Here is a 20,651-nt window from a genome sequence, read left to right as displayed (position 1 = left end):
TTAGAAATATGCCTCAGCCACTGTGTTCAGACAGGGGTCTACACTAATAACTCAAGAGCTTGTCATTGTAGACATAAAACTACACACATAAGTCCTAGGATGCTCATATCGTGTTTTATTAGCATCCATGTCACCACATGTCTGTAACAAATAATTATATAACAGTATTACAAAAACTGCAAAGAGACATTTCCAGATGTGAAACTTTAGTAACTCTAAAATTTGAACAGAGCAACAGGAGAAACTCAAACCAAACTATATTTCTCTGGCTGCCTAAGTTTGCCTTTTTCATTGATGTTTCAGTAACTGACTCTCAAGGCAGTCTCTCTGGCAGATAGCATACAGGTACAGGTATCAACATAATATGCAGCCACAGCCTTTGCATAAAGCAATACTCTCTACCTCTTCATGAAGTAATCACCTGGAAGTAACCACCTGCCACCTCAATTGTACTTAGAGAAAAAGAAAGTACTGTTTTATTCTGTATAAAGGTTTGCCAAAGATTGTTCCCTTCTAAGACCTTTCAGCATGTATATTAGTCAACTTTGAAAATGATCACAAAGAGTAAGAAGTTTCTGATAAAAAGGCCTAGAAACAGGAAGTTACAGTATATACTGCGCTGATTAATACACAGCCTATCCTGGCCCCAAGCAAATCATTTTAACCTCAAGATAGAAAACTTAAGATGTATGAGGAAATGCTCATCCCAAAACATTTAAAATATTCAGGTGTTCTTAGTGGTTAGACAGAAAATAAAGTAAAATGTTCTACTGAATAATGAGCAAAATCCTTCCAAACAGCCATAAATGTACCTGGTTTTTCACAGGACACACATTTCTTGTCTTCAGCATTATTATACACACAGCATCGTGGACATTGCCAAGACCCCACAGACCTTTTGAATTTCTTTCTTAAGGCACCAGTGGTTACAGTGCAGCCTGAAGATGAAGCAGCCACAATTTCAGAACTTTCTGAAGCCACTGGCAATGTAAGGCTTCGCTTAAAACAAATTCCGGGTTTCAGTGTTTCACAAGCTATACATCTTCTTGCTTCTGCTTTATTTTTCACTAAACAGGTATCACAATCCCAAGTTCCTGCCGCTGGTTTAATTTTGTCTCCAAAACCTGACCCTGATGCAGAAAGAGGTGGTCTGCCACTTTTACTTGATTTCTTAATTCCAGTGTGTTTAGCAGTATCGCTTGGTAGCAATTTTGTTGCACAATGGGCAACGCACTTGTTGTCTGTAACTTTGTTCAGGAGTAGACAAGTATCACACTGCCCCGATGATCTAGCTTTTAAACTTTCTGAAAGCCTCATTCCACCAGAAGGAAAGCTACTTATTGCTGGTCTTCTGTATACAACAGCGTCTGTGGTGGTAGGCTGAGCCGCAAGAGAATCTGTCTTCGGTGATGTGAAACCTACCGTGGGGGGAAAGAGGAGTGAAAAGAATAAGGTAGGGAACGCTTTCTGATCAAAACATTAACTGAAATGTTATTACTGAGAGAAAATATATCGACCTTATTGCTCAGTTATAACAATCCAAGATGGACTACTTAAAAAGTGATTTTCACTGAGCACTATTTAGTCATCATATAATTAATGAGTGACACTTAGACCTAGTTAAAATCTCTTAGATTAGTGCAAAAGTAATTGCAGTTTAAAAGGTTAAAAATAATTGCAAAAACTGCAATTAATTTTGCACCAACCTAATAGAAAAGATGTTTTATTCAGAGGCTATCACCTTCTTCCTCTCAAAGTTTCTACTTATTATAATTCAACCAATATCTAACTTTAGGCTTTAATTGGTAGTAATGTACTGACCTATGGTACAGTCATCTATTTTTGCTGCACTATGTTTTGCCTTCCTGTTGTCTGATCTACATACAGTATATTCATAGCTTTCCTCCCTCATCTGTCTCTCCTTTCATGCCCTTGGCTATATAAAATAACTTTAGTATCTCTTATCTTTGAATTTTATCCAGTTATAATCCACTATTGTGGTATCCTCTACTTTTGATCAAACCAGCTGAGTTGTGTAGATATGGTCAAGGTACAGATGTCCCTTAAAAATACAACAGAGTAGAAAGAATTATTTTTAATTCTATTAAACTCTATAGACCTTTACAATAGTAACAGTTCAGTGACAAATATGATAACCAATTCCAAAGAGCCATGTATCAAACCACCTGGTAAGTCCCAGCAATATGAAAATTATTAAGACCTGGTCAATCCTAATGAGCACAAGCTCATGCTACTCAAATCCATGCGTACACACCGTGACCAAACAGTGATTCCAACAGAATTGCCTCAAGTGACTCTACAAGAATAATCTCAGAGCCTTTCACATGGTTACACATGTTGTAACCACCGAAGGTGTATTTAGACAACTAAGGTATTCATGTAGAACCATGAAATCACAGGAGGAAAAAAGTTTCTGTGCTACCAAAAACTGCTATCATTCAATTGATTCACTGAAATTACACTTTATTTGTGGGAATGACGTTTCAAAGTTCTTAACTTTGAACTAATTAACTTTTCTTTTACTCATACCAACAAACTCAGAGACTCATTTCTCCAGCCTTTAGCACCACAGGAAAAGAAAATTGGAGGGCAAGAAGATATAGAAGGTTGTTAAGAGATTTTTTTTTAAAAAAGAGTTTGTATGAGCCAAACTAATGACATATGAAGGGGAGCAGGAACTCAAAGGCTCCTGTTAGAGAGTTTCTAGCGCTACCAAGAAATAATTCAGCTTAGACCAATGGCAAAACAATTCCACATACCTCAGTTACTCCCAGTGGTCAACAATGTTTTATTTTGTAAACGTGTAATTTGAGTAACTAAGTTTGACAAATTGTTAACAGTTACCATGTCAAGGTATTACAGATTACTATTCTTTCCAGTTTTTCAGATTTTTCCTCAGAAGAACATACGACTCCAATTTTTCATATTTAAGAAAGTTGAAATGGAAAAAGAATGGACATTATGAATGCAAAGTATGACTTATATGAGGTAAATTATATGAATTTGATGCTTACCTACTACTTGGTTCATTCTAGTAGAGGATTTTGGGAGTTTTGCTTTAACCACATAAAATCATCTAAATCACTGAGACTCCTGCAGGCAGTGTACTCATGTATAAAATGAGATGGCTAGACCAACAAAACCTAACTCTTCTAAGGTCGTTGTAGAAGCCAATCTTACTTTGAAATTCCTATTCAATTATAGATGAACACATCTACTAGGTTTAAGCTCTTTCTGAGCTACTAGATTCTCTTATAAACACTTGTATATTCTTATTGTACACATCACAATTGAACTTGTGACTATCCTCTGTTATTTTCGTACTGAAAACTTATTCCCATTTGAGGATTTCTAGTCATTGACTTCAAATGATTACCTACTAGATTTTACATTTTGTTTCAAGTAAGTACTGTACCTATTATATATTTTGGAATTAGAAAATTTTTGTTGGTCTTGATACACACACACACACACACATACACACACACACACACACACACACACCACAACTGGAGAATAATTAGAGTAGAACAAGGCAGTTCATGTCTTTCTCATGGGAAACACATGTCTAAGCATATCATCAGGTTATTTACTTTTATTGTATATTAGATTGTCTCTATTAATAGGTAATTCATTTTCTCATTCGATACTTGTTTCATATTTTCCTTCTATACTTGCCTCTCAGAGATTTCATTACAGTGCAAAGTCTTTAAATTCTAAATAACAGTTTTAAGATATTTCCCTCAAAATGATTACATCTGACTACATCCACATTCAGAAGTCAATCACCTATATAATTAGCCATAATTTTTAAAAAGCCTAATGTATACCAAAAATGAGATTAAAATAAGATCATGAGTTTATATTTAAGATTTCAAAGTATCTTAAAGGTAGCCATTATCTTACCAGGGTTTTTCAGAACATCTAGGACACTTTCTTCTTTGAAGATTACACGTCTCAAAGGCCTCTCACAATCTTCATCTAACTGCTTCTTACAGCTTGAACTCTTCACTGAAGAATTATCTTGAGCTGTGATTTTTTTTTCATTATAAAAAATATTATGCCAAGAAAAAAAGTACAGGACTCAAGTTAAGTGTATTAAAAAGACTTTCAAAGATTATTTGGATGAAATTCTAAACCATCATTGAAAAAGTCACTGTAATTCAAAGATAGTCAACAAATTTGAAAGTGCAGGGTTAACTTGCCATTACAAGGAAGTAAAAATACTATTTCCCACACTGTAGATCTCTCCTCCAAAGAGGCAAAAAATCAAAGTTATAGCTATTACACAAATAATTTTATTGGTAATCAAGAAAATCAAGCTGAAAGATTGAAGAGGGTATGGCATCTAGATAAAACTGATGACACATTGCATGAAATATACAATCAATACAAAGAAATTTACAATATTGATCAAAAACCTTAAAAAACTTTCGAGTGAGTTACTTCATTTCTTGAAATTCACCCTACGACTGAAAATACCCTTCAGTTATATTGACAACTTGGATTATAAATGCTCAATACGGGGCTGGTTATATACTTTACAGAACGCTGACATGATGGAATGCCGTGCAGACACAAAAATCATTCTTTAAAGCAATATTATGAAGGGTGCAAGATGGTGAATTAGGTAAATGTTATGCCTATTGCATGGCAGGATCACACCAAAATTACAAAGAAATTATAGAACAATTAACTTCAAGAATCATCTGAAGACTACTGACCAGAACCCCTATAACTAAGGATATACAGAAGAGGCCACACTGAGACTGGCAGAAAGGGCAGAGACTTGAAACGGGCTGACCCCAAGCCCAAAAATACTGGTTGAACACTGGGAGAGATACCTCACTGGAGAAGTTTTCCCCTAGAAGAGGAAGGAGCCCCCACCCTCGGGGTCTTGTGCCAGGAAGAGGAGTTCCCACAAAATCTGGAAGTGAAACCAGCCAGGACACTGTTGGCCCATGCCTGTGAGACGGTAGCCAGATGGAATGCCAGATGCCCTCTTCAAGGATCAGTGCACTGACTCACTCACTTGCAAACACTCACCTGGTCTCCGGTGGAGGGGTGGCAAGTCAAGAGGTGCCAGACATATACAAAAAAAGACTATGTTGTGTGGCTTCTGAGTGAGGGTTGGTGGGAGGGCAGTTATTATCTTTGTGTAGAGTCTGCCTCATGTGTAGCCTACAAAAGGGTGCCATCTTTTCTATGATGAACTCATCCTCAAAAGGCTAAATCTCAGACAGCATTGATCTGGTAGAATCCCAGCCCCACCCAGCTAGTGTTGCATCATCGAAGGCACTTTCAACACCGGGTATACCAGCCCGTCCCCCTCACCTAAGGAGGCTGTCTCAAAGGCTGAGACTTATGGGCAGCCAGCAGGTGGCAAAAGACCTAGGGGGCCCTGGGCATTTTGCTAAGCTGTCCCAGGCTCACTACTGGTGGCAGCCAGACTCAGTTCACAGCGAGACCAAGTCCACCCACCTCCAAGTCCAGTACAGGCAGTAACCAACCACATAAAACTTTGTAACTCTTACCAGGTAATTGCAAGCCAGTAACAGGCAAGCCTGAAATTGGCCTACACAGGAAACCTTGTCAAGAGACACTATAACAACATACCAACAGCATAGTTTCAGACCACACCAGAGTACTACCTGGTTAGCCTCAAAAGTGGCACACTCTAAGGGGGTCTCAACAGCACCAGAGCCCATAGGGGCAAACCCCCCTCTCAGCGGTCAGCCCTCACACAGCAGCTCATTCACTGTGGTCATAGCCGATCCTCACAGTCAGTCAGCCTGGGGGTCAAACCCAACCACTGAAGTGCCACAAGCAATCAAGGATCACCTACAACCAAAAAACACACCTAAGGGAAACTCTTGGAACACATGCACAGGTGATCAGGGAGAGTGCGCCATGGACACACAGGACACATGTTACTTAAGGCCACTGAACAAAGACTGAGAGGCATAGGAGCTCTACCTTATACACAGAAGCAAACATAGAGAGGCAGCCAGAATGAGGAAACAAAGAAATATGTTTCAAATAAAAGACAGGAGAAACCTCCAGAAATAGAACTAAATGAAATGGAAGATACCAACCTACCAGAGCAGAGTTTAAAACACTGGGTATAAGAATGCTTAAGGAACGTTGTGAGAATTTCAACAAAGATATAGTAGGCGTAAAGATGGCCATAGAAATCATAAAAAACCACTTAGAAATGAAAAATACAATAAGTGAAGTGAAGAATACATTAGCAGGAATCGACAGCTGATCAGATGAAGCAGAGGATTAAATCAGTGATTTATGAGTAGAAGATGAGGAAGTAGAAAACACCCAATGGGAACAACAATAAAAGAAAGACATTTTAAGAGACCTGTGGGACAACATCAAGTGGAACAACATTCACATCATAGGAGTATCGGGGGGGGGGGGGAAATGGAAACAAGGGATTGAGACTGTATTTGAAGAAATAATGACTAAAACCTTCCCTAACCTGGTGGAGGAAATAGACATACAAGACCAGGAAGCACAGAGAGCTGTAAAAAAGAGGAACCCCAAACCCAGACACATCATAATAAAAAAGGCAAAGGTTAAAGACAAAGGAAGATTCAAAAAGCAGCAAGAGAAAGACAACTAGTTACTTACAAGAAAGCTTCCATAGGCTGTCAGCTGATTTCTCAAGAGAAGCTTGGCAGGCCAGAAGAGAGTGCAAGTAATTATTCAAAGTAATGGAAAGCAAGGGCCTATACCAAAATTAGTCTACACAGCAAGGCTATCATTTAAAATTGAAGGAGAGATAGAGAGCGTCCCAGAAAAGGAATAGCTAAAGGCATTCATTACGACCAAGCCAGTCTAAAAGAAGTGTTAAAAGGACATCTTTAAGCAGAAGAAAGGAGGAAAGAAACAAACAATAAAAAATATGAATCATAAAATGGCAATAACAATGATCACGTTGAATGTAAACAGACTAAATGCTCCAAGCAAAAGATATAAGGTAGGTGAATGGATAAGAAAACAGGGTCCATACATATGCTGTCTACAAGAGACATATGTCAGATTGAAAGACACTCACAGAAGGCAAGTAAAGGGATGCAAAAAGATATTTCATGCAAATGCAAATGGAAAAAAAGTTGGGTTAATGATATTTATAGACATACACACTTTAAAACAAAATAGACTTTAAAACAAAGACTATAATGAGAGTCAAAGAAGTACATTACATAATGATAAAAAGAGCAATCCATCAAGAAGATATCACCCTATTAAATATTTATGCACCCTACATAGGAACACCAAAATAGATAAAATAAATATTGAATGACATAAAGGCAGAGATTGACAGTAACACCAACAGAGTAGGAGACTTTAACACCCACTGACACCAATCAACAGACCTTCTAGACAGAAAATCAACAAGGAAACAGTGGCTTTCAATGATACACTAGATTGGATGGATTTAATTAACATTTTTAGAGCATTTCACCCCAAAGCACCCGAATATACATTCCTTTCAGGTGCACATGGAACATTTACCAAGATAGTCCATGTTAGGCAACAAAACAATTCTCAGTAAATTTAAGAATACAGAACTCGTATCAAGTGTCTTCCCTGACCACAATGGTATGAAACTAGACATCAATTACAAGAAAAAAACACAAAACGCACAAATACATGGAGGCTAAGTAACATGCTACTAAACAATGAATGGGGCAACAATGATATCAAGGAAAAAATGAAAAGATACCTTGAGACAAACAAAAACAAAGCACAATGACACAGGGAAAGCAGTCCTAAGATGAAAATTCATAGCAATGCAGGCCTGCCTCAAGAAATAAGAAAACTCTCAATTAACAGTCTAACTCTACACCTAAGGGAACTAGAAAAGGAAGAGCAAAGAAAGTCCAAAATGAGCAGAAGGAGCTAAATAATGAAGATCAGAACAGAAATAAATGAAACAGAGACCAAAATACACAACAAAACATTAATGAAACCAAGAGTTAGATTTTTGGAGAGATAAGCAAAATGAACAAAACTTTAATCAGACTCATCAAGAAAAACAGGGAGAGGATCCAGATATAAAATCAGAAATGAAAGAGGAGAAGTGACAACCACAAAATAAAAAATCAAAAAATAAAAAGTTGAGAAAAATGCTTCAAGCATCTATATGCCAACATAACAGACAATCTAGAAGAAATGGATAAATTCCTACAAGCCCACAATCTTCCAAGGCTGAATTAAGAAACAAAACAAATCTGAACAGACCAACTGCTACCAATGAAATCATATCAATAATCAACAAGTCCCCAACAAGCAAAATTCCTGGACCAAATGTCTTCATGGGTCTATTTTTACCAAATATTCCAAAAAGGACTAACACCTATTCTCCTCAAACTCTTCCAAAAAAATCCAAGAGAAGAAAAGTCTCCCCAGCTCATTTTAAGAGGCCACCATTACCTTGATTCCAAAACCAGACAAAGGCATTACAAAAACAAAACAAAACAACAACAACAAAACTATAGCTCAATATTGCTAATGAAGATAGATGCCCAAATCCTCAACAATATATTAGCAAACCAAATTCAGCAATACGTTAAAAGATCATAAACTACGATCAAGTGGGATTCATTCCTGCTATGTGAGGTTTGTTCAGTATCCTCAAATCAATTAACATTACGCAGCACATATACGGAATGAAAAATAAAAATCATATGGTCATATCAATAAATGCAGGAAAAACATGAGACTAAATCCAACATCCATTTATGATAAGAACTCTCAGCAAAATTGGACTAGAGGGAACATATCTCAATATAAGAAAGGCCATATATGGCTAACGCACAGCTAATATCATAATAGGGAAAATGTAAAGGCATTCTCCTTAAGATTAGGAACTAAACAAGGATGTCCACTTTCACCACTTTTATTCAACATAGTACTGGAAGTCCTAGCCAGAGCAAGCAGACAAGAAAAAACAAATAAAAGGTATCTGAACAGGAAACGATGAAGTAAAATTATCATTATTTACAGATGACATGATGCTATACAGAGAGAACCCCAAAGATTTCACCAAAAAACTGTTAGAACTGATTAAGGACTTTAGTAAAGTATCAGGATACAAAATTAATATTCAGAAATCGGTTGTATTTTTGCGTGTCATCCTTGCACAGGGGCCATGATAATCTTCTCTGTATCATTCCAATTTTAGTATATATGCTGCCAAAGCGAGCACTTGGTTGCATTTTTATATACCAATAACAAACAATGAGGAAGAGAATTTTAGAAAAAACTTCTCATTTACAATCGCATAAAAAATATACTTAGTAATGAATTTAATCAAGAAAGTAACAGGACTGTACTCAGAAAATTATAAGACATCTAAGAGAGAAATTAAAGAAGATGATAGAAATAAATGGAAACATACATCACGTTCAAGGATAGAAAGATATAACATAGCTAAAATGTCCATACTACCCAAAGCAATCTATAGATTCAATGAAATCCCTATCAAAACATCAAAATTTTGCATTTTTCACCCAACTATAACAAACAATCCTAAAATTTATATGGAACCATGACAGACCACCAATAGCCATGGAAATCCTGAGAAAGAAGAAGAAGGCTGGAGGTAGCATGCTACCCAATATCAAATTATACTACAAAATTATACAGTAATAAAAACAGCATGGTTCTGGCAGAAAAACAGACACATATATCATTTGAACAGAATAGAGAACCCAGAAATAAATCCATGCCTATACGGTCATTTAATCTATGACAAAGGAAGCAAGTATTTACATTGGGCTAAAAACAGTCTATTCAATAAATGGCGCTGGGAAATCTGGACAGATACATACAAAAAAATGAAAATGGATCATCATCTTACACTGTATAACAAGAATAAACTCAAAATGTATTGAAGACTTAATATAAGACCCGAAACCATAAAACTCCTAGAAGAAAATAAGGAAGTAAACTTGCAGACATAACCCATACTAATATTTTTGCTGATATGTCCCCTTGGGCAAGGGAAACAAAAGAAAAAATAATCAAATGAGACTACATCAAACTCAAAGTTTTACACAGCAAAGGAAACCATCAACAAAACAAAAAGATACATATATATCTTTATATGTCTTTGTCTCTCTCTCTCTCTCTCATAAATGTGACATTACTTTCTATACCTGAAATTAATTAAAAAAACGATAAAGAAATACACTTTACATGTGTACAAGTGAAAAAATATCCATACTATTGAATGGGAGATGATTTTGCCAATGAAATGATATGTCTCATGAGGGGTAATATTCAAAATTTATGAAAATCTCATACAATTCAATACCAAAAAATCAAACAATCCAATTAAAAAATGGGCCAAAGATATGAAGAGATATTTCTCCAAAGAGGACATACAGATGGCCAATAGACACATGAAAAGATGCTCAATGTCACTAATCATCACGGAAATGCAAATAGAAACCACAATGAGATATCACCTTAAACCTGCCAGAATAGCTATCATCAATAAATTAACAAACAACAGTGTTCGAGAGGATGTGGAGTAAAGGGATCCCTCGTGCACTGTGGGTGGGATTGCAATTTTGTTCAGCCATTACGGAAAACAGTATGGAGGGTCTTCAAAAAATTAAAAATAAAACTACCTTATGACCCAGCAATTCTACTTCTGGATATTTATTCAAAGAAACCCGAAACACAAATTCGAAAAAATATATGTCCCCCTATGTTTACTGCAGCATTACTCACAATAGCCAAAATACAGAAACAACTGAAATGCCCATCAAAACACGATTGGATAAAGAAACTGTGGCACATTTACACAATGAAGTATTACTCTTCCATAAAAAAAGAATGAAATCTTACCATTTGTAGCAATGAGGATGGTTCTGGAGGATACTATGCTAAGTGAAATAAGTCAGACTGAGAAAGATAAATACCATTTGATCTTGCTTATATGTGGAATCTAAAGAACAGAATAAACAAACAAACAAAACGGAAACAGACTCATAGATACAGAGAATAAACTGACGATTGCTAGAAGGGAGGATAGGTGAGAAAGGTGAAGGGATTAGGAAGTACAAATGGGTAGTCACAAAATAGTCATGGGGATGTGAATTACAGTGTGGGGAATATAGTCCATATTGCAAAAACTATTTTTGATGTCAGATGGGACCTAGACTTTATCGGTGGGAAAACTTCTTAAATTACATAAATGTCTAACTACTGTGCTGTAGCCCTGAAACTAACAGAACATAGTATTGTTATCATTTTTATATATATATATATATATATATATATATATATATATATATATATATATATATATGTATGTATAGTCACATGATGTAAAGTACAGCATAGGGAATATAGTCAATGGTATTGTCATAGCTATGTATGAAATCAGATGGTGGTAGACTAGTTGGGGTTATCACTTTTTGAGGTATGTGAAAGTCTATAGTGTTTTATACACCTGGAAGAAGTAATAAAAAAGAACCACAGTTATGGGTAAAAGCAGGTTATAAAATATAAAAGATTTTTGCATGTATGTGCAAAAAGGTTTGCATGTAAGATGTAATGATGGCTGCTAATGATGGGTGATTTTTTTTTTTATTGCTTATACTTTTTATGTTTTCCAAACTTTCCAAAACCAACATATTATTTTACTTGAAAGAAGAAATCTATATTTTGAATATGATAATGGCTGGGTGGTTATATTTTTAAAGGGAAAGTCTGTTTACAGATTAAAAATGCATGGGATTGTTTCAAAATAACCTCATAGGTGTGTCCCTACATGTGAAAAGGGAAAAAGGAAGAAAGGGAAGGAGAGAAGGAGGGACAGGATTGGTCACAAAATGGTAAATGTTGAGGCCGAGTAAAGAGTATTGAGGATTCAGTCTATCATGACACTTCTGAGAATGTTTGAAATTTTCTATAATAAAATATAAATAACCTAGTTTTCTTCCTAAGTGATGCCAATTAAAAAGTAGTTTCAAAAAAATCCTGCCTACCCCTCCACCTCACACCATGAAAAAAAATTAACTGAAAATGGATAACTGATCTAAATATAAGGACTAAACAGTAACACTCTTAGAATAAAACTTAGTAGGCATATCTTCATTATGATGGATTTTGGCAATGAATTCTTAGATATGACACCAAAAGAAAAAGCAAAACAAAATTTGAACTTCAATAAAATAAAAATAAAAAACTTTGTGAATGTAAGGACATTATCAAGAAAGTATGAAGATATATTATCAAAACAATCCATTGCATTGGAGAAATTACTTATAAGTCATATGTCTGATAAGGATATAGTATCCACACTATCAAAACTGCTTGCATCTCATCAGCAAAGAGACAAACTAATTTAAAAAGGGGCAAAAAACTTGAACACACATTTCTCCCAAGAAGATACATAAAGGGCCAACAAGCACATGGAAACAGACTCAACACTATTGATCACTAGGGGAATGAGAATCAAAGCCACAATGAAGCATCACTTCACAACCACTAGGAGAGTTATAATCCAAAAAAGAAAAATAATGAATGTGGTGAGAAGGTGAAGAAATTGGAACCCGCCTAAGTTCGTAGGGGAATGTAAATAAGCCAGCTGCTGAGAAAACCAGTTTTGTGGTGCCTCAGAGAGTTACATATACAACTACCATCTGACTTTAACTCATCCCTAGATATACACCCAAATTATTGGGACCAGTATTCAAACAAACGTGTACATGCATATTCACAGCAGCGCTGTCCACAACAGCCCAAAGGTGGAGATAGCCCAAATGTCCATCAATGGGTGCACAGAGGAGTTTTAGTATATATATCCATACAATGGAGTATCGTTTAGCCATAATCGGAATGAAGGACTAATACATAATACAAAGTGGGTGAGCCAGAAGCAAAAAATGGCACTGTATGCCTCCAGAATAGGCAAATACACAGAAACAAAACACAGATGGGTGGTTGACAGGATTTGTGAGGAAGGGGAAATGGAAAGCAACTGTTGAATGGATGCAAGTTTCTCCTGAGAGTTATAAAATGGTTTGGATTTAGAGAGAAGTGGTGGCTGCACAACATTGAGAATATACTTAACCACACTGAATTGGTTCTTTAAAGTGATTAATTGTATCTTATGTCCATTTTACCACAATAACAAAAATATGCAAAACACCGAACTTACCTCTTATAACAATGTGAAAGGAAAACACATGGTTTTATCACTTTATCATATTCTATATTCCTTTATAAAAAAATAAGTTGCTTTTAGTAATTTAAAGTAAATTTTAAGGATTCCCTGAAATATGCTCAATATGATGGATAAAGAATATAATGGAAAATTTAGCTGCTGTCACAAAGTAGTTAATCATGATGTCTACATTTTCAATCTGTTTCTTAATGACAGAAGTGGTGACAATCAGGTGTCGACAAGAGAATACGCAATTATGCCACTCTTACCTAATGAACTCCTTACAAACTGGGAATTTCCCCAGATGTAATAAAACACAAAAGTTGTTTCAATAAATTGTTACTCATTCAGTTACCATTAGTAAAGAATTTTAAAAAATTAAGAATGATGTTAATGTCTTTTCTCATAACCAGGCATGAAAGTGGTAATTGAATAGGTTCATTCCTCTTGAATTCATAGTAACATTAAAGAAAAAAATCTTGTAACAAGAATTATACATGAAATGTGCTTGTTACTTTCTCTTACACAGAGCTGTTGCTTTCAATGAAAAATAGGATTGCAAACACATCAAATTCTCACTTCGTGCTACTCTCATAATCTATGCTCTTACCAACTTCCATAGCATCTAAAGCCAAATACCTCTGTCACTCCATGTCCTGGCCCTTTGATTTGTTTTAAAACTATCTTTTCATAAAACTCCAAAACTTAGGCAATAGTCAAATAAACACTTCTGGATGGGGCACACGAACTTACCTGATGTTTCAGCCTGTAATACCAACTCCCTCACTCAACACATTCTGTCACTCCAGCTACCTGACCCCCTAAAAAAATCAATGTCTTCCTACTACATTCAGGTTAAAACCCAATTCTTCAGCATAGCATTGAAGAATTTTTAGAATTTAAAGCTACCTTTCAACCTCATGACAATCTATTTGCAATTTTCAAACTATGTCATACTTTTTCTCTTGTTTCTGTACCCTTGTACTTGCTGATTACTTGTTGGGTAAAATGCTCGAAAATTCTTGACATGAGTTACTCACCGCAGATGGTTCTTCACTTCCTAAACATCAAACACTTGAAAGAAAAATACCACTACCAAAGAAAATCCTATTATTTCATTCCCTCAATTATGCTCACTTCTTGAGCTCAGAAATTCTGAACAAAGGCCTATTTGCAGAGGCGAGCATAACCCTGACATATAAAAACGCTTGTGAACTGAACAGTAAACCTGTAATCCACTGCAATTATCAGGTAGACAACCCTTGAGTTTCCCATAATCAGATTTTATTTATAATAAACTGTTACTTTATTTTGACTAGTCAAAGACAATGGATGAATCTGCTGATGTCACTATCCCCTGTACAACCAAACTGTAGCACTGACATTTAGGGAGCTAAGAATCTCTGAGGATAATTAATAAAAAGCATTGTCAAAAAGTTGATATTAGCTCCTGTTTCTTTTCTGAGCTAATTTCATACAAATGAAGGCATTTGTGGGTATTGCCCAAGCTGAAAAGAACTTGAAATGCTAGTCTAATATGTGCAACTATTTTTATGCAAAAGAGTATGAGAAATTTTCACTCACCTGAACTATTTGTAATTGGTTCTGAATTACTTCTAGAGCCAGAAAGTTCTGCTGTTTTTGCAATAGGCAAACTAAATGTAAATCCAATCTGTCAAGAGAAAAGTGATCCTTTAAGTGCAAATTAGTTTTAAATAAATCTCCAATACAGAGCTTTTTCATTCCTAGTCAAAAAAAGTATTTAATTTCACTTATTCTATAAAATTCAGTTTTTCATAGTTTACAGTCTCTAAAATTGGATAACGAATGCTGTGTCATAGTTTAACAGCAGCGTTTTTAATTTCTTAGGCATTTTTTCTTTTAAAGAAGTATATAGAATAAAATAATGTGTTCTTAATGCCCAATTCTGGATATTGAAATGTCATTTTCTAATAAAAAGTATGAGAATTTTTGGACAATGGACAGATTTCAGGCAGGCAGAGTGGAAACTACAAAATGATCTGGAACATTTCGTGGTGACAGAGAACAAGGACACAGTGAAATACGAAGGGCAACATGTCAAACTGATAAACATGCCAAATAAGGGTGGGACAAACTGAACACTGAACTAAATATTTTTATCAGAAATATTTATTTCTTAATTATAAATAAATAAAAAGTACTTATGGTTTATAGAAACCCAAAACTTTTCTACGTTATGAGCAATTCAAAAAACACGTTATGATTGAATTGATTAGGTCCTTATCTTAATTGGATTGAGGACCAAGAGAAACAAAACAGCAATTAAAAGACAGTATGGGTGATAAGGAAATCTGAATATAAAGTATAATTATATCATGTAAATTTTATGGGTATCATAACGGTATTGTGGGTATGCAAAGGAATGTCCTTTTACTTAGGGGACACATGGAAAAGTACTAAGGGTATTAAGATGTTTGCATTTAGCTATCAAATGGCACATGACAAAATACATATGCTTATTTGAGTTTGTCTATACACATGTATACACGTATGTACACATAAACATATCTATAGAAAATAGTATATAGGAGTTCACTCATTCAACTTTTTTGTAGATTACATATTTTTATTAACTTTAAAGAAAAATAATGGTATTTCATACCACTAATGATACCTAGGATTTAAAACAATATAGTATATGTTTAAAATCAATAAATATGACATATTGCTTGGTTACTACTTACAGATGATGGAGGTAGTACATACGCCTCAGTAGATTTTATAATTGGAGATGAAAATATGAATGTAGGATGGTCAGTGTTGTTTGAAGAGGTCATTTGTACCTGTTTTTCCAAATTATTAAAGAAATACAAAAAGAGCTTTTTAGAAAAAGAAATTTACTCCTAATTTGGATGACTTTTATTTGTTTCTCTTACCTGATGGCTCTGGCTAGGACTTCCAATGCTATGCTGAATAGCAGTGGTGATAGGGGGCAGCCCTGTCTCATTCCTGAGCATAGAGTTAAATGGCTTCAGTTTTTCACTGATAATGAGTGGAGGGCTTTTCATATATGGCCTTTATTATGTTCAAGTATTTTCCTTCTATACCCATTTTATTAAGTGTTTTAATCATAAATGGAAATTGTATCTTGTCAAAGGCTTTTTCTGCATCTGTTGATATAATTATAAAATTCTTGTCTTTTCTTTTGTTTATGTGGTATAGCACATTGATCGATTGGCGTATGTTGAACCATCCTTGTGCCCCTGGGATGGACCGCACTTGACCGTGATGCATAATCTTTGTAATGCATTGTTGTATTCGATTTGCTAGAATTTTGTTTCTGATTTTTGCATCTGTATTCATTAGAGATATTGGTCTATAATTTTCTTGTTTTGTATTATCCTTACCAGGTTTTGGTATCAGGGTAATGTTGGCCTCATAAAATGAATTAGGAAGTATTGCCTTTTTTTCAATTTTTTGGAAGAGTTTGAGGAGGACAGGTGTTACATCCTTTTTGAATGTTTGGCAGAATTCACCAGTGAAGCCATATGATCCTGGAATTTTGCTTTTGGGAGGTTCTGGATGACTGATTCAATTTACATACTTGATCGGTCTATTTAGTTTTCCAAGAGGGGAGGGGGGTTACTAAGATTCAGCAAGAACAAAGAAGATGTAAGAAATACTACCAGTCATCTTATCTGACTTCTCTAGAACACTATAGCCAACAAATGCATAATATACCTTCTTAAAAATTCATTTATCAAACCATACACAGGGCAATAAAACAACTCTCAATGCATTTCAAAACACAAAAATTATGATTAAAATCAGTTTTAATCCAGGAATCACATAAGAAATCAATAAGGAAATTAAAAAAATGCATGAAAGCACTATTATAATATTCTAAGTGATAATAAGAGAATTACCTTGCAGTCTGAGAAGAGGGAAACATTTCTTAGGACACAAAGGACAGTAACAATAAAGGGGAGCAATACATAAATTCAAGCTTCATAAAATATAGAACATCTGGTGATTAAAAAATACTGTTAAGAGAATAAATGGAGAATCAACAGATTAGATGAAACAGGGATCAAATCAGCAATTTAGAAAACAAGGTAGCAGAAAGCAGCCTAGCAGAACAGTAAAAAAAATAAGAAAAATGAAAAAAAAAATTAAAAACGAGGAGAGTTTAAGGGGCATCAGGGATAACATCCAATGTACCAATACTCACACTATAGGAGTACCAGACAAAGAAGAGCGAGAGCAAGGAATTGAAAACCTATTTGAAGAAATAATGACAGTAAACTTCCCAAACCTGGTGAAGAAACTAGACATACAAGTCTGGGAAACACAGAGTCCCAAACAAGATGAACACTAAGAGGCCCACAACAAGACACATCAGAATTAAAATTCCAAAGGCTAAAGACAAAGAGAGAATCCTAAAAGCAGCAAGAGAAAAGCAATTAGTCATCTACAAGGGAGCTCCCATAAGTCTATCAGCTGAGTTCTCAACTGAAACTTTGCAGGCCAGAAGGGATTGGCAGGAAATAAAGTGATGAAAAGCAAGTACCTACAATCAAGATTACTCTACCTAGCAAAGCTATGATTTAGCACTGAAGGACAGATAAAGAGCTTCCCAGACAAGAAAAAGCTAAAGGAGTTCATCATCACCAAACCAGAATTACAAGAAATGTGAGAGGCACTTCTGTAAGAATAATGAGAAAAAAACATACAAGATAAAAATATGAATAATAAAATGGAAATAACTACATATATATCAACAATTACTTTAAGGGTAAATGGTTTAAATGCTCCAATCAAAAGATAGAACAGCTGAATGGATAAAAAAACAAGACCTTTGCATATACTGCCTGCAAGAGACTCACTTCAGATCGAAAGGCACACACAGCTTGAACATAAAGGGATGGAAAAAGATATTTCATGAAAATGGAAATGGAAAAAAATAAAAGCCAAAAATCTAGAGTAGCAATACTTATACCAGACAAAATAGACTTTAAAGCAAAGGCTATAACAAAAGACAAACAATGATCCAGTAATCACACTTAAGGGTATTTATCTGAAGAAACCAAAAGGCTACTTCAAGGAGTCATGGGCATCCATATGTTCATTGCAGCATTCTTTACAATAGCCAAGATGTGGAGGTGGCCTGGGTATCTGTGGATGAATGCATGGATAAAGAGTAAGTGGTACATATATACAAAGGAATATTGCTCAGCCATGGATGGGAATGGGTTCTTGCCATGTGCGGCCACATGGATAGACCTGGAGGGTACTGTGCTGGGTAGAGTATGTCAGAGAAGGACAGATGAATTGCGATTTTTGCTTATTGGTGGAATCTAAGAACAAAATAAACAAACAAATAAAACAGAAACAAACTCATACATACAAAGTACATATGAATGACTGCCAGATGGGACAGGGGCGGGGGTGGGAGAAAAAGGGGAGGAATGAAGAAGTACAAACTGGTTGTTACACAGTAGTCATGGAAATATAGAGCATGGCATAAGGAATATAGTCAATAATATTGTAATAACTATGTACGGTGTCATTTGGGTATTAGGTTTATCACAGTGATACTTGGGAGGAGCTTGGGGGCAGGGTGAAAAAGGTGATGGGACTAAGAACAGTCATGGGGATGTAAAGTATAGCACAAAGAATATAGTCCAGAATATGGTAATAATTACGCATAGTGGCAGGTGGGCATTAAACTAGTAAGAAGGATCACGCCTTAATTTGTATAAATGACTAACCACTATAGCGTACACATGAAACAAAGATAAAATAATACTGAAGGTCAAAAAGAGGGAAGGAAGTAAAAATAGAAGGAAGGGAGAAAGGGATGGACGGAGGGAAAAAATGGAAAGCCAAACTGGGAGAAAAATATATGTAAAGCATGTAGCACACAAAGTACTTGTATCCAGAATTTATAAAGAGCTCCTACAACTTAATAATAATAAGACAATCCAATTTTTTAAAGGGCAAACGTCCTGAAGAGAGACCTCACAAAGGAAGACATGTATGTGGCCAAGAAATACATAAACAAGAACACATTACTAGTCATGAGGGAAATGCACAGTAAAATTACAATGATACAGCAGCATATACAAAGCAGAATGGCTACAATTTAAAAGAGCACAACCAACTACTGGTAAGGATGTAGAGTGACAGAAAGGTTCACACACTGTTGGGGGGACTTTAAACTATTACTCGCACCTTCACTTGTAGGTATTTACCCAACAGAAATAAACATATGTCCACAAAAGGGCATAGGAAAGTTCACAGCAGCTTTTCATAAGAGCCTGTCAGGAAACACGACACACTGAATAAGTGTACTGATATGAACATTTACAACAAGCAAAACCAATAGATGGTGAGATAAATGAGAATATATCCTGGGGCAGGAGGCAATGAGTATTGACTGGAAAGGAGGATGAGTGAATTTTCTGTAGGATTGGAAATGCTCCACATTTCAGTAGGCTTTGGGTTACACAGTTGTAAACACCTGTCCAAGTATTTCAATGGTATACCTAAGAATTTTACAACTCAAGACATCATCTAAATGGCAGCATGAGATGAGCCTCTGGAAATCTCCCCTAGAATTTACAAGAAATTAAACAGCTATAACTCCACAAAGGACTCCCTGAACAGCAGACAGGCAAGACGAAGAGGCTCACTATAGAATTAACCTAAAGGTGGGCAAATTGTGCAAGCAGGGGAGGAGGGAAGGGGGAAGTGTGGAGAAGGAGCCGCGCGGGTGCAGGATGCAGTGGTTTAAGCCCTCACTGCCCAGCAGAGAATGGAAGCCTGAGACTAGCCATCCCCTCCCTACCCTCCCAGAGCTCGCCCTGCCCACACCTGCCCAGTGCTAGAAGCGGAACAGTAGCAGTGTCAGATCAAAAGAACAGAATATTTGTTTTTCTGACAACTGTGGTCCGCAGATATGGACCTGCAGCCCAACTAGTTCTGGCAAAGGGGAGGGAGCTGTGGAGGCAGGACTGGCTGTGGTGGTGGTCACTGCCATTGATTTGGGCCACCTCTCACAACTCACCCCATCCCCTGTCCCCACCTATCTGGGCGGATCCCTGTAGAGTAAACAGAACTGCTGAAACACACGGGCTCTGAATCTGGTGCATGGGATTTATAGATGATGTAATACAGAATTGTACACCTGAAATCTATGTAATTTTACTAACAATTGTCACCTCAATAAATTTAATAAAAAAATAAAAAAAAAGAGCTTTGGAACTTCAAAAGCTCTCCGCAACCCCACAGGGATGCGGCGCCCTATGACCCAGGTAAACTGTTAACAGAGGAGAAGCCCGCCTTCAAGGGAATCCCACCATTGTGTGAGAAGCTGGAATAGTGCAGAGAAAAAGTAACACTACAGTGTGAGAGAGAAAAAAGAGCTGCAGTAGGAGAGAAAATA

At 36.0% G+C, this 20,651-nt stretch overlaps 1 protein-coding gene and 1 non-coding gene across 2 annotated transcripts in view; both read right to left on the bottom strand.

Moving 5' to 3' along the window:
- LOC148755751 (nuclear pore complex protein Nup153-like) overlaps positions 1 to 20,651 on the bottom strand; it is a 78,145-nt gene continuing 57,494 nt past the window's right edge. The window contains exons 10-13 of the mRNA XM_088791366.1: positions 15,949 to 16,047; positions 14,807 to 14,894; positions 3,928 to 4,050; positions 1 to 1,418 (exon numbers count right to left, since the gene is read on the bottom strand). Of these exons, the coding sequence (XP_088647492.1) occupies positions 742 to 1,418; positions 3,928 to 4,050; positions 14,807 to 14,894; positions 15,949 to 16,047 (987 nt within the window). The 3' untranslated portion in view covers positions 1 to 741. The remainder of the gene's footprint in view (positions 1,419 to 3,927; positions 4,051 to 14,806; positions 14,895 to 15,948; positions 16,048 to 20,651) is intronic.
- LOC141572502 (U6 spliceosomal RNA) lies at positions 9,141 to 9,247 on the bottom strand. The gene has a single exon (XR_012497832.1). It is a non-coding gene; the product is annotated as a U6 spliceosomal RNA (small nuclear RNA).

This window comes from Rhinolophus sinicus, chromosome 14 (assembly GCF_057876585.1).
Source record: "Rhinolophus sinicus isolate RSI-liver-muscle chromosome 14, RSI-T2T, whole genome shotgun sequence".
Lineage (NCBI taxonomy): Eukaryota > Metazoa > Chordata > Mammalia > Chiroptera > Rhinolophidae > Rhinolophus > Rhinolophus sinicus.
The sequence above is the reverse complement of the archived record's forward strand: the minus strand, read 5'-3'. Positions and strand labels throughout refer to the sequence as shown.